This window comes from Lineus longissimus, chromosome 6 (assembly GCF_910592395.1).
Source record: "Lineus longissimus chromosome 6, tnLinLong1.2, whole genome shotgun sequence".
Lineage (NCBI taxonomy): Eukaryota > Metazoa > Nemertea > Pilidiophora > Heteronemertea > Lineidae > Lineus > Lineus longissimus.
The window spans coordinates 15030058-15044616 of record NC_088313.1 but is presented as its reverse complement, the minus strand read 5'-3'; the positions used below and the strand labels follow the sequence as shown (position 1 = coordinate 15044616).

At 39.7% G+C, this 14559-nt stretch overlaps 1 protein-coding gene across 1 annotated transcript; it reads left to right on the top strand.

Moving 5' to 3' along the window:
* The first annotated feature begins 290 nt into the window (after nt 1-290).
* LOC135489385 (BTB/POZ domain-containing protein 16-like) lies at nt 291-12656 on the top strand. The gene is made up of 14 exons (XM_064774723.1): nt 291-398; nt 1429-1495; nt 1823-1979; nt 2188-2496; nt 2793-3122; nt 4996-5180; nt 5435-5497; nt 5660-5847; nt 6363-6454; nt 7258-7340; nt 7755-7832; nt 8828-8929; nt 9522-9710; nt 10213-12656. The coding sequence occupies exons 1-14, from the start codon at nt 292-294 to the stop codon at nt 10279-10281; spliced, it is 2019 nt and encodes a 672-aa protein (XP_064630793.1). The 5' UTR covers nt 291; the 3' UTR covers nt 10282-12656.
* The last annotated feature ends 1903 nt before the right edge of the window (nt 12657-14559 follow it).

Genomic DNA, 14559 nt, shown 5'->3' with positions numbered 1-14559 from the left:
CGTCATGTTGCTACGGCAACACCATCCTCGTCAGCAGATTCGTAGCTTGTCTGTGAGCGAGGTTGACAGTGAATTTTCTTTCATCATATCATTACACTAAAACCGATTATGATTATAACTACGCAAATTTTCGGCCACAAGTCAGCTAAAAACAAACTCATTTAACATTTCTATCTTTTTTATCGAAAGAATGTTTTGTATTTTGTTTGAAAGACACTTCTTTCTACGATCTATTTTATTCTCGGTTGAACACAAAACAGGTGCTTGCGTAAACAGTCCAATGTTGACAACATGGCCGACGTGACTTCAAAGTGTCAGATTTGTCCTCAAAAAAGCAAGCCATGCTACTTCCCAACATTGCCCCCATCCCCCTCGAAGGTGGCAACCTCTTACACAAAGTATGGTTCAGTGATTGGCACTAATAAACAAGTTATATTGTACGATACAATGACAAATCATTCGATGATCTCTGACCATGTACAAAATGTACACAGCTGTACAGGTCAAACTGGCCTCAGGGTGTCTCCAAAAAACACATCAAAGCAAATTTTTGCCAACTTCGTTATACTTCCTTGAGCCGTCATATTTTAACTAGTCCTTCATCAACTAGACCTTGTGGCCTAACTGCAGAATAGCCGGGACAGTAGTAGCTCTGTACATTATGTACACTCTGTCCCTCTGTACATTATGTATGGTGCTGCTCCCCAATTTCGAGTCATCCCCAATTTCGCGAAAACCCGTTTTTTCCCGTTTTCTCGCGCGTCACTTCGTTTCCAGAGAAGAAATTTTCTGATTTTTGATTTTCATTTCGTTCCGCAAAGAAAGCGCCCAAAATGCGTCCTAAACAGGCAAGCAATTCTCTAATTACGTTCAAAACACTGGGTCAATACCTAGGATCATGCACACGACACAGAAACACAACAATCAGTCGCGCATGCGCAATACCCGCGAAAATGGGGGAGCCGCTTCGGATTTGTTTTGGTCTGCATCGATCTTTCAGTGAGCGATTTCAAGATTAATTCACGCTTAAAGTTAAAACATCCACGCAGCACCCCAGATATTTCGTTATTGATCTCAAATTTCGTAATAAATAAGCTTTTGCGTGTATGGAATCGCTGGAAGCTAGTAAATCTGCACTTAGTGATAAGACCCGCGAAAACTGGCTCCTACATGATACACATTCCTATCATTTAGCACAGAGTGTCCCGGCTATTCTGCAGTTGCTCCGTCCTTGTTCTAAGGCTTGGACTTGGATGGTTTTTGCCTTGGCAATTCCCTTGGTCTTGGTCGGATGGATGGACCGACGGCCGGGACAAGGTCAAGCCAGGGCCGCCGCGCCCTGCATGCACTGATGCAGATTTAGTCCTTTGCCTTGATTTGTGTGATACATCATGGACAGTCAATGAATGTTGCAATATCTTTTTCCAGAGCTGTGATGGCTGCACCAATGACAGCTCTAATGGGTGTGGTGGTTGATGGGAGACAACCGGACAGAGTAAGTTTTTAGATCTCAAGATATTTGAGCTGCATGCTCTCTGGTGACAGCTTGAATAACGTCAGTCATTGACAATCTCTTTAATAATCAAAAGGGACAGTCGGGGCTTCAATCAAAATTGCTGTGTTCACTACTTGAACTATTTTCTGCTGCTATACAATACAATACATCAGTGTCTTTCTGGTTAAATTCACACAGGCCTCATCAGTTTCTTTACTGTGTGAGACAGAGCCTCTGTCTCGCACAGTAAAGAAACTGATTCACAAGGAGTGTTAGTACATGCCATGACATGCATTCCTTCTAAATAATCATATCCTTTATTTTCAGTTTGATGTCACTCCAAGATGTCGGATGAGAAAGCAAGTTGGAAACACTAACAGGTGGCGACTGCCTGAATCCCTTGGCAGTGACCTTTTGGGATCAAATCAAGCAATACGAGCTATCAAATCCAACTTTAATGACAGTATGATGCACATTATTACAGGTAATGAGAACACAATATTGCTGTGTAACAGTAAAGTGGTTAAAAAATGTAACGGAGTAGCATATAGCACATTGCATTCTGACAGTTGAGAAAAATTATAATCAAACAAAAACACAACCAAAGACAGAAAAGATAGGTCTTTGATAAAATGATTGCTGATCTATGTGTTTCCACCACTTTTTGAAAAAACAATCTTCTCTTATTTCAGCTGAGGGCCCGATGAATTCTCTGAACATGGATATGTCGCAACCGTATAGCTTCCGTGTCGTCGATGACCGTCCCAAAACAATGGGGTCCGCGCCTGATGTGCCTAATCTAAGCAAGTTATCCTCCCAGTCCCAGACGCTAACCAATTCAAATAGTGGTCCGCTTCCACCAGCCACAGCCCCTGTGTTTACTCGTCATGTGAGGGGCGTTGGCCCACTGAAGACATTTGTGCCAAGTCGCGCACGTCCAGCATCCGCCCTTGACGTTTTCTTATACCATTCAAAGAAAAGTGGCAATGTCACTGGTCCTGGTAAGAACCTCAACAATGTTCTACAGAGTGTTTCAAAAGGAACTTCAATTAGATTTGACCTCTGTATATTCTGTCAAGAGAGTGCTGGCCTTTAGTGTATGCTGAAGTGAGGTGTTTAAGGCTCCATGAAGTTGATAACTTACTTTTCATCGACCTACAACTAAAAGTTTTTCAGAATATTTCAATATTTGATGTATCAAATATAACTGTCCTTAGTTACAGGTTGTGCCTATCAGGTTCCTAGATATAAGTTGGGAATAAAAAGGCTAAATTTAAAGCTGAAATTGTCTTTTCAGATGTGCTTCTTAAGTGCCTAGATATGAGTTGGGAATTACATCGACCATATCTTCGAAAAGCGGGAACATTGTCGCTACTAATTCAGGGTGCCACTCCTCCAAAACCACAGATGTATTACCGGGAAAAAACATCGGACACACTCGACGAATACATCAAGAAAAATAACTTCTACAGCAATCCTGCACAGGAGGGCGTTAATCTTAGCAGTGATTTCGAGAGGGATCAAACGGAGATTGGTCTCAATCATCCCAAACACATCTCGGAGAAACGCTTGAACAATATGACAGTGATTGAGCTGGAGATTGATGACCCATTGATCACCAAAAATGGTGAGTCCAGTGACATAGTATTTAGATAAAGAATGTAACAGCTACATAAACTTATATTGACAGTAAGACCGAATGACAGTAAGACCGAATTTTTCCTTGCATGTGTAAAGAACCTACAGAAGTATGTGTCTGATCTGAAATTGAAAATTGGCGATACTGAAATTGAGCTGAGTGATACCATCAAGATTCTTGGTGTAACATTTGACAGAGAAATGTCCATGAAAACGCATGTTAACAATGTATGCCGTGCGGCAAATTTCCATCTCTATCGTATAAGCAAGATAAGATCTTTGCTCAGTAAATCAGCAGCAACAAGTGCAGTGCGGACCTTAGTTGTCTCGCGGTTGGACTACGCAAATAGTCTGCTATATAACATCTCTGAGGCCAATGTGCGTAAGCTTCAACTGGTTCAAAACTCGGCAGCTCGTCTCGTCACTAGGGTGTCCAGAGGGGATCATATCACTCCGGTTCTGTGCGCACTCCACTGGCTTCCTTTGAAAGCAAGGCTCGAGTACAAGGTTAATCTAATGGTCTACAAATGTCTACATGATTACGCACCAAAATATCTCGCAGACTGCTTGGAAGTTTACAAACCCTCACGCTCCCTGCGGTCAAGTACAATGGGTCTGTGTAAGGAAATCCGCACAAACCGGGTGATAGGCTCCTCTGCATTCGCAGTGGCGGGACCAAAGCTATGGAATGAGCTTCCAAATAGTGTTCGTGGCCAGAGTACCCTGGGTCGTTTTAAAACTGCACTAAAAACTCATATTTTTAAGAAATTCTTTTGAATCCTTTGCACGTTTTCTTTAGTAATGACTTTTATTCTATCATGTATTAATGTTATGTTTTATTATAAATTGTAAAGCGCTTAGAAGTTTTAACAACGTTAAGCGCTATAAAAATGTTTTTAATAATTTTTAATAATAATAATAATATTCCGAATGTGCCATCTATGTTTTAGAGACTCAATTTTTTAATCAATCTGTTTTACCACTATCAAACTGTTTTAAATCCAAATATTTGCTTCTAACTCCATTGTAAAGTGCCTTGGAGCATGCTTAGCTTGTACAAGGCACTATAATATCCGGTATTTATTATTATTATTATTATAACAGGATTTGAAAAGACTTTGACTTACCCTCAGCTTCAATTAACTTCTGTTTTTTCGAAACCGTTTGTGCTTCCCCAGTTCATGTTAGGTTGGACTTTACAGCACCCTGTCAACATCATTGTCAGTGTTGTCGTTGTCAGGGCAACACAATGATAATATTGATGTTGCTGGCGCTCCCTGCAGCCCCTTTTCGATGCATTGATTAGTATGTAAGACAAAGAGCACCAACAGAAGTTAAAACTTACTGGAGTCAATCCTCGGGGACCAACGCTAAGGCCATAGGAATGATTAATCCTGTTTACCGTCCGAGAGATTTAAAAAGATGATGAGGCTTTTTTTCATTTTTCATTATTCATTATCGGTTTACAGTCTGATTTACTGGTCAAAACACGCGATTCAGCAAGTTCCAGTAAATGGAAATCAGGTCGGTCATCGACATGAGGCATTGAAAAAATGTCATTATTATGATGAAGAGCCTACCCTGCCAAGTTTTTATTGTGTTTTTCAATCATTTAAGGTAAAGATGAACCACTGGAAAGATTATTTAAATAAAAAAATGATGGCAACAATAAAATAAATAGATTTTAAAAAAAATAATGAAAATATTTCATGTTCGCTCAGAACCCATGCGGGAGGTGGACGGTAAACAGGATTAATAATTCCCATGGCCTAAAGGAGGTTCTGTGACAACACATATTTTAAAAAATTCCTTCTTGTTCCCCGACAGTTATAAGTACCGTTATGCTTCTCTTGTTGTTTCAGCTTTGGCAATCACCCTTGGTAACCTCTATCATGATGAGATGGAGATAGACAAGGAAGAGCTCGTTGGCGTGATGGCAGCTGCCTATCATCTGAAGTTCAGGAATCTCATGGAGGGGTGTGTGGCGTCAATGTTGAAGACAATCACGGCGAGGTCTGTCTGTGCTTACCATGAAGCTGCTCTCAAGGTAATTGTCGGTCTGAAGTCCGTCTGAGCCAGAACAATGATTTCAGCACGTTGAAATCCGGTGTGTGTAGACATCAACGAAAACGATTATCTATGGAGTTGTATTGAAAGATGTCCCTGAGAAAAATGTGAGGAACTCTTCGTCCCTCCGGAAAACTCACATATTGGTTAAATCTGATATCAAGGGCTAGGAAACAGCAATGATGCTTGCACTTTAGAAGTGGCAGTCTTTAAATGTTTGTTATTTATTTCCAGTACAAGCAGGACCAAGTTATCAACGCAACAGAGAGATGGTTGGAACTCAATCTAATTCCGCAGGTAGGTAATTTTAAAAAATTTGAAAACTCGCATTCTGCACCAGACCAACTGATGTTACCTTTGAAATTGCTCATACCAAAATATTCTTGGAAAGAAAGCTCTCAAGCTTGGACACATACGCAGTGACTGAAACATCTCTTATGAAAATCTTGGTCTTTTCAGCTTTCCACTCAAATTCAGCTCCGCCAGCTTCCCATGGTCCTCCTACAGAAGATTCTTCAGACCCATCGTCTCTTTGTCTTCAATGAGTACGCACCGTACAAGGTGCTTGCATATTGGTTGTTCCTGCAGTTAAACCCCGAGATACAGTTGATGCCATCACTCAGCACCGTCATCTCGTACTTCAACAAGTAAGTCGCTTTCGTGTGGGATTCTCTATCATAGTGTCACCCCTCATGAATAGCCCGCCAGATTGGCTTATGAGACACTTGTTTACTTCCAAGCTTATTTGTCTAATGCCAGGCGCCTTGCAAGAAGGCAATATATAACTAGCTGGCAACTATCCAACTGGCCACATCAGAAAGAGCTGCCAATGGGGCTGGAACCTTTGACCTTTTGCTCATGAGGCAATGCTTTATACATGCTTCCCGAAATTTGTGGCTTGCATTGGAACTAACTTTTTCCCCCTTGTCCGTCATTAAAGGCATTCAAGTGTGTTGGTCAACCATGACTATCTCCTTTGTCCCTCCACCATAAGGCCTAGTTTCCCCTTATGACATCACTATTTCGGACACTCAGCGCCCCATTTCTGGAAAGGTGTATACCACTAGGCCATGGAGATAAGTTTATAATACTCACTAATGAGAGACAAAGGTAATAAAAAACTTGGTCTTTGATTATGACTATGTTTCTTCTTCACATTCAGCTTGCCAAAAGCCAATGCCTTGATTGAGAGACAGGAGGGTCAATACTTTTCACCCTTGTTCTCTGCTTTGAGACTCCATGGAATCCTTGACAGTAAGTTGTTTGTTTCCGTACATTAGATTCTAAACATACTGCTGTCACCCTGTCAAGCCTATTCCAGCAAACTGCATGCAAATGTAAAGAACCAAATAAGATAAGCAGAAAATTCTAAAAAAAAACTTTTTTCACAACAACCAGGGGAGACCTTCGAACACAACTCAACGTTGAATTTGAAGCGTCCAGAACATGTATTAAGCTAATTTTTACTTTTGCTGATTACATAATTTCTTTTAGTTTTTCCGAAACATAACAAATAGTTGAAAAACTAGGTCACAAGGTACAGTGGTACAATTATAGTTCTGGCAAAGTTATACTGCATACAGTATAGGGAACAGCATGCAATACACATAAATGCTCACAGAGCCTATTTGTACCAGGGTTATAATTGTTACCCCTTGCCTTGCATTAAACTACAGTAACACTTTAAATGTCTTAGAATAGTTAATATAGTTCCTCCAATATAGATGGTGGTAGCCTGTCCTTGTTCTTCATTCCCTGTAGATATATCTATAAATCGCTGATTTCTAAAAGTTTCTAGAACTTTTATGCACCAGCAGTTTGACCCATGCAATTGTACACTGTCCTACAGCTGTCCCTTTGCGCAGTGCTTTACAAAAATATTTAGGGAACATAGATTTGGTGCATGAATCTGTTCTTTTCAACCAGTAGATCTCTTTCCTTTTCGTGAAGGGTCAGCCCTTGACTTATATGACCTTACTCATCCTATCTTCCTCTCGCATGTCAGCCTAGTTACCGTGTAGTGACCCATGCACTCTCCCCTCCCTCCTCTATTGCAGCAAATAACATCAAGGACATGCAGCAGATGAACATAATACCACAGTCGTGGATTATCAAGGTTTTGACGCAGCATTACCATGCCGTAAGTCTTGGTGTGCTTGGAGTTTCAAATCTCTGCTGTGTGTGCAGCTAACATCATCTTGTACTTTAGACTATAATTTTATGTTTGCTAGTGTTTCAGTTTAGTCCTACGTGACTGTACCCTTGCCTTGTCACGATATATTGGCCTTATTTCAAATAGTGTTTGTGCCGTCATCTTAGGAGTATTATACATGTATGATAACAGTTGAGACTACCCCCAGTTAGGGAATTACACCTTTCAAATTTGGCTGTTAGAAAAGATTGTTAAAACTGTGTCTGTTACTCAACACTGTTTGGCTTATTTGGACCACAGCCTGCCAGATTACGAGTCCCTGGAATTGACACTTATTTCCTTACCTATTCTTGTAACTATTCATGATCATTATAGTTGTGAACACCTAACATTTCACTTCAGTTACAAGCAGGGGGTGACATGGTGAACATGAACAACTTCGACCTCTACGCAGTCCGACAAGGGTTTGTCATTGATGATGTAAGCATTGGCGAGGATTTCTAACAAATCTGTATTGTGGATAATGATTATTCAGACTTTTTAAAAAGAAGCAGCAACTTGTTCATGTCAACACTTGCCGGGCAGCAGGTCTTTTGAAGCAGATGATTATTTCTATTAACAAACATGCAATTTCTCTCCTCACAAAGATGAAAACAACATTAACCAGCGAGTGGATAAGAATTGAAAGAATGATTTGCCATATTCCCATCCATTGAGACCTTTTGAGCCAAATGAATTAATTATTTGTTGCTGCTGAAAGTGATGAAGTTGTAAGGCTCAACTGGATTGAGATTGCATCGCCTTGCATTTGCCTGTCCTCATTAAAATACTTGTTTGAATTCAGCCCAGATAATGTTAGTCTTGCTGCAGTCGAGATATAATGAATGCTAGGAAATCTGGCTTAAAAACTCCACTTCCATTCTCTGCTTTGTCATTACAAAGTCATCTTTTCGACAATGCCTCAACTGGTGTTAAAACATTGTTGTTTGTAAGCTTAATTGAAAAAAGAATTTCTCTATATTACCTGTGAGCTACTGTTGTATTTGCACAGGTTACAAACGTAATAAGTCCTGAATTTGCCTTCTAACGTCCGGATCCTTTATTCTAACACTGCTTCACAAAATTATACACACCAAAGTCATAATGATAAAATAGTTCGTCGGGATGACGATTCGTGCACGTGATTATAAAATACTCGGGAGACTGGAATAACTCTCTATCGCTCTCTTTCTATCACTCTCTCTCTCTCTCTGCCGAGAGCGTGCGGACAGCTGTTTTGTATTCACGCGCAGCTTTGTCTGCACCAATCAGGGGGCAACGTTGATGCGTCTCCATCCAATGAGGAGCCGCATCAATGCTGACGTAATTGATCACGCTGGGGAGAATGGAGGATTACACATTACAGTGCTACTCATAAGAAAGGTTTTACAATTACTATACAACACTACATCAAATTAGTTGTTTTTGTCTTTCAGGAACCCCACTACCACTCTGAGATATTATCCCTTCATGGCTTCCATTTTGAGCTGAAAGCCATCAAGCAGAAATTAGATAACTCGTACAGCTTCTTCATGCAGGTATGTAAATCTGTGGTGAAGATGAGATACAGTGTAGGTGTTGAGCATTGGATATACATATACATAGGACGGTCTGTGGAGGGAGATCTTTTGGGGCTTCGGCCCCAAGACTGTGGAATGAACTTCCTCTGTCCATCCGATCGACAGCTGACCTGGGCATCTTCAAGAAGGCATTGAAAACCTATCTTTTTAAATTAGCCTATTTTTAAATCCGTTTTTAATCATGTGGTCCTAAATTGTTTTATTGTTTTATTGCTGTATTTTAGTACTTTGAGCACATTGTTTCTTAGATTGTAAGGTGCCTTTGAGCAATTCGTTGATAAAGGCACCTAAAAATATGTTTTAATAAAAAAAAATAAAAAAATATGATGTAGCAAATTTTATTGGATCAACTCCCCAGCTCCTAACTGCAATTCCCTTGCCTTGCAGGACCATGGGATATACATGTATGACACAGCAAATTTCATTTGATCATCTCCCCAGCTCCTTACTGCAATTCCCCTGCCTTGCAGGACCATGAATATCCTACTCTGTCAAACATTCAAACTGTGAGCTGCTATTTCACATACTCATTGTTTTGGTTTTTTTTCAGCGGCTGAAACCAAGCGACCCGATCCTGTCATTCCGTCAATGCGAGCGCCAGACGTTCTCGATGAGAGCTGATCGCGAAGTGAAATACTGCATCAGAGTACAGACAATCCAAAATGGAGATTACAAGTTCCATTCAACTGGTGTCATAACCCACAAGTTCGGTCTTGGATCCAAAACTAGCAAGAGTGAGGTATGAGTACTGATATCTTCTTCAACAAAAGAAAAAATAATAAATGGAATGGTGCTCGGTGCTGTACTTTTAGAATGCCGCATGAAATTAATAATCTTTAATATCATCAGTACTGGCATTAAAGCATTGTTTAAATCAATTTTTTCAGCCAGAAACAAAGTTTTAAATCATGCAATGACAATAGTTTCAAAAACTAAGCCAATCTACCTTAATAATAATAATAATGTCACGCATTTATATAGCGCTCCTCATTAACGGAACTGTTAAAGCACTGTGGGATATCAAATTATTACCCCAGTCTCCACGGAAATCAATCAGGGGTTTCAAGGAGCAACCAGAAGGCGCTCACTTGAACTTGACCAGTCGGGGAACCAAGGAGTGATTCGGCCGGGAGTCGAACCTACGACCTCCTGATCATGAGGCCGACTCTCTTCCACTGCGCTACCGCTGCCCCTTGAATCAGACTTGAATCAGACTTCATGTTGTTTATTTTTCCTTACAGGTGCTGAAACTGGTCAACGTGTCCAAGCCGCTGTACGTTTCGTACTGTCTTCTGTTTCCTCCGTCGTAAATGAAGAATCAACGGGCCACCAAACTATGCAGTCTTGAGATCTGTCAGTCTTGGGTGCATTTTCAGGCAATAGTTATGTCCAGGATGAAATGTACTGAGCGTTATCCTTGAAACTGTCTACATTTCTTGCACTGTCAAAATCATTCTCTATGTCTGATCGGTCTTATAGGTCTGGATCAGAATTTGTTGTGATGAAGAATATATGATCTTTCTGAAATAATAGACATTGTTATGCAAGTATCCAGTACAGCTTTGATTGACAGTTATATATTATTTTTGTAATAAAGATGATTGCAGACTTTTTTGTATTTGAAATGGTCTGTGTTGTGAGACCATACAGGATCAACAGATTTAGCTATCCATTCAAAATAAGCAGAATGAATGCCTGTGATGTTTACGAGTGAATTTTGATCAAAGTTTTTGAACCTTTTGATTACTAGTATAGCTGTGATAAAACTGTTTTTTATAAATATGCGTTTACATGTATTACATTCCGTCCAAGTGCCAATAAATATATACGGTAGGTGATGGCACACACCAATAATGCCAAGAAGAAATAGATAATTTACCTATCTAAAATTGGAATGATGTTAATGTGTGCAGTTCTACTTTTATACTTTATATATCAATGACATTGCTATCTGAAAATCAGAGAGAAAAGTTGAAGTATTCAGGAGTGCAACTTTTCTGTGATTCCACAACCTGACAACAGGACTATACATGTATGTAAATCTTTGCCAGTTTTCTTGCCTGGGGAGTTTTAAAAGGAAGTATTTCTTCTGTAGTTCTTTCTTCCCTTTCTTCTTCCAAAGGTCTAACCTATTTCTTATGCTGTTCTTGTAGTTGACTGTCTTCTTTCACAGGTTTAACTCACATTCCTATGTAGTTCTTGTAATCGACTCTCATCTTGCACAGGTTTAAAGGGTAACTCGTGTCAAATTTCACCATATAATGTTTTAGCTGTTTTTGACAAATGACTACGTCTTTTTCTCATAAATCGGTAAGGTTTTCGAATCGAAATGCACATTTTCTAGAAATTGATGGTTTAATCCCGCCTGGACAGCTCGCTTCGATGCCGTTTTCGTTGATGACGTCACAACATGAACATTTTCACGGTCGCGGTGGTTTACATTCAGCGATTTATAATAAATCTAATCAAAAATGGAAAATTTTAGCTTTACATTTGTGATCAACAATTAAAAACGGATGTATTTCCGTAAAGTTGTAAATCGCATCATAGTATCACTTTAACTGATTTCTTATGTAGTTCCTGTACTTGACTGTCTTCTTACACAGTTTTAACTTAATTCTTATGTAGTTCTTCTACTTGACTGTCTTATATGCATAGGTTTAGCTGTTTTAAATGCGGTGTTTTGACTTTTCGATGAGTTGGAGGGGTGCTGATTGTATTTTTGTATTTTGACTTGCTTTCGGTGGAGAGGTTTTACGCAAACACTTGCTGTGATTTCATTTTATATATTGTCACTTCTCTTTATTACCTCAAGTTTTGCAAAGCAATGTTTAATTTCTGTTTATTTGTTGTGTTTTTTTACATTATGTCATATGGTATAACTACGGTGGCCCATAGAGGAAATGCGTTTATTTTCAATATATTAGAATTTTTTTTTTACAATGCGATTTTTTTCTCTCGGCGGTGAGAAATAAATCCAACGGCGGTTGTAATTCGAGAAAAAAATTCTAATATTGAAAATAAACGCATGTCCTCTATGGGCCACCGTATATAACACTGTTCCAAGTCTTTCCAATTTTTCAGTACTGTACCCCCTTCCTGTGTAGATATACATATGCTAGAACCCAAGTAAGGTCCTGCCTACATGTTCTGTAAAAAGGTTGTCGGTTGATTATGGTGTCTGTAGTCATGGCTTAGTTGATGCAAACTTGCATATACTATAAAATCAACTCTGGTTTGAGTTAAATGAATTGTGGTTCAGTACTGTTTTCTACCTAAAGTTGTTTGTAACCGTGCATATAATACTCTTTCTTATACATCACTCCTCCACCCTACTTGCCCTTGCCTTGAAATTAAGAATTTTGCTTTGTTAAGCTTGAGGTGATCTGGAATCATATATCTATGCATTTAACTCAAGAGCACTGTGTGATAACGTAATTTTATATTTGTTTGTTTTTGTAATTCACTCTGACTTGGGCACAATCTGATATCAATCTTTTGTCGGCACAGAGTTTCACCGTGATCAAAACATTGCAGTTTATTGTTTCAATTGAAGGGTGTGTTAGGATACACACTTGGTGGGGCTAGACCAAGTGAATTTTTCTTCCCCATGTCTCAGAAATGTATTTATTGTGAAGATCAAGTCTCATTTCAGTCGAGTTGAAATATATATGGTGTGTTTGAAGTTGGTATGTTTTTCATTTATTTAGACTCTGAGAAAAGAGTTTAGAAAGGTTATTAAATCTCTAAAAGTGTTATTCGCAGCATAGAGTAGAACCTCTCTAAAAAGGACACCCTCAGGACTGACAAGTGATGTCCCTAATAGAGAGGTGTCCTGATTAGAGAGGTCAAGTTGAACGGAAACAACCAATTTGGGACCAGAACAAATGTCCTTAATAGAGAGGTTGTCCTGAATAGAGAGTTTGTCCTGAATAGAGGTGTCCGCTAAGGGAGGTTCCACTGTATATCAATAGTTCATTTATGATTAAATTTAGCTTATTGTTATGTGGAATGTGGCCCTCATGTCAAATGCTGTTTAAGACACTGCCCAGGACACTACCCATGGTAGTGATGGAGAAACAGATAACATACCAAGCTTATTGTTATGTGGAATGTGGCCCTTATGTCAAATGCTGTTCAAGACACTGCCCAGGACACTACCCAGGGTAGTGATGGAGAAACAGATAACATACCAAGCTTATTGTTATGTGGAATGTGACCCTTATGTCAAATACTGTTTAAAACACTGCCCAGAACACTACCCAGGGTAGTGATGGAGAAACAGATAACATACCAAGCTTATTGTTATGTGGAATGTGGCCCTTATGTCAAATGCTGTTTAAGACACTGCCCAGGACACTACCCATGGTAGTGATGGAGAAACAGATAACATGCCAAGCTTATTGTTATGTGGAATGTGGCCCTTATGTCAAATGCTGTTTAAGACACTGCCCAGGACACTACCCAGGGTAGTGATGGAGAAACAGATAACATACCAAGCTTATTGTTATGTGGAATGTGGCCCTTATGTCAAATGCTGTTTAAGACACTGCCCAGGACAATTCCCAGGGTAGTGATGGAGAAACAGATAACATATCAAGCTTATTGTTATGTGGAATGTGGCCCTTATGTCAAATGCTGTTTAAGACACTGCCCAGGACACTACCCAGGGTAGTGATGGAGAAACAGATAACATACCAAGCTTATTGTTATGTGGAATGTGGCCCTTATGTCAAATGCTGTTTAAGACACTGCCCAGAACACTACCCAGGGTAGTGATGGAGAAACAGATAACATACCATGGGACATGGCATGTATGTCACAACCCATGTCCATTGGAAAGATGAAACCACGTCTGGGATGTTATCCGTTCACAAACTGATGACCATTTTAGTAGGTTGTTCTTGGCATGTAAGTATTTATCTCTTAATTGTTCTGTGGAAACATTAGATAACGATTTGTCTCAGCATCCACACAACCACAAACCCATATTTTGACTTGCAGACGACACACTATCAGTTTGACTCGCTAGATCCTGCCTATTGTCCCCCCCCCCTCCTTAAACTGGGAGGAATTTTATATTTTTGAGACATCACAGATCTTGGAGCAATTGTTGTTTTTAATCAGATTGACAACCTTGGCATGTACTTAAGCTGGCCGGGAGGATAAAACCTCTGCCTACCATGTGCCGCTATATATACAGTAGAACCTCTCTATTAAGGACACCCTCTGGACTGACTAGTGCTGTCCTTAATAGAGAGGTGTCCTGATTAGAGAGGTCAAATTGAATGAAAACAGCCAATTTGGGACCAGAACTACTGTCCATTATTTTCTTAATTATCCAAAAGATAGTTGTCCTATGATATCAATGATCATTGTGAGTTTATATCGGGGGTATATTGCGTGTCCGGAGACAATATCGCCCAAAATGCAACAGATTGTGGAATTCATTATGTCATTTATTCAAAATTAGATGATGAGATAATTATTCTTATGGGTTAATGTCCGCTGTAGTTCCGTGAGACGTTACTGGCGTGTCAACTCCTAAGGAAATACTAGGAGGTGAGAAGGCCAAGGCTATACGATCG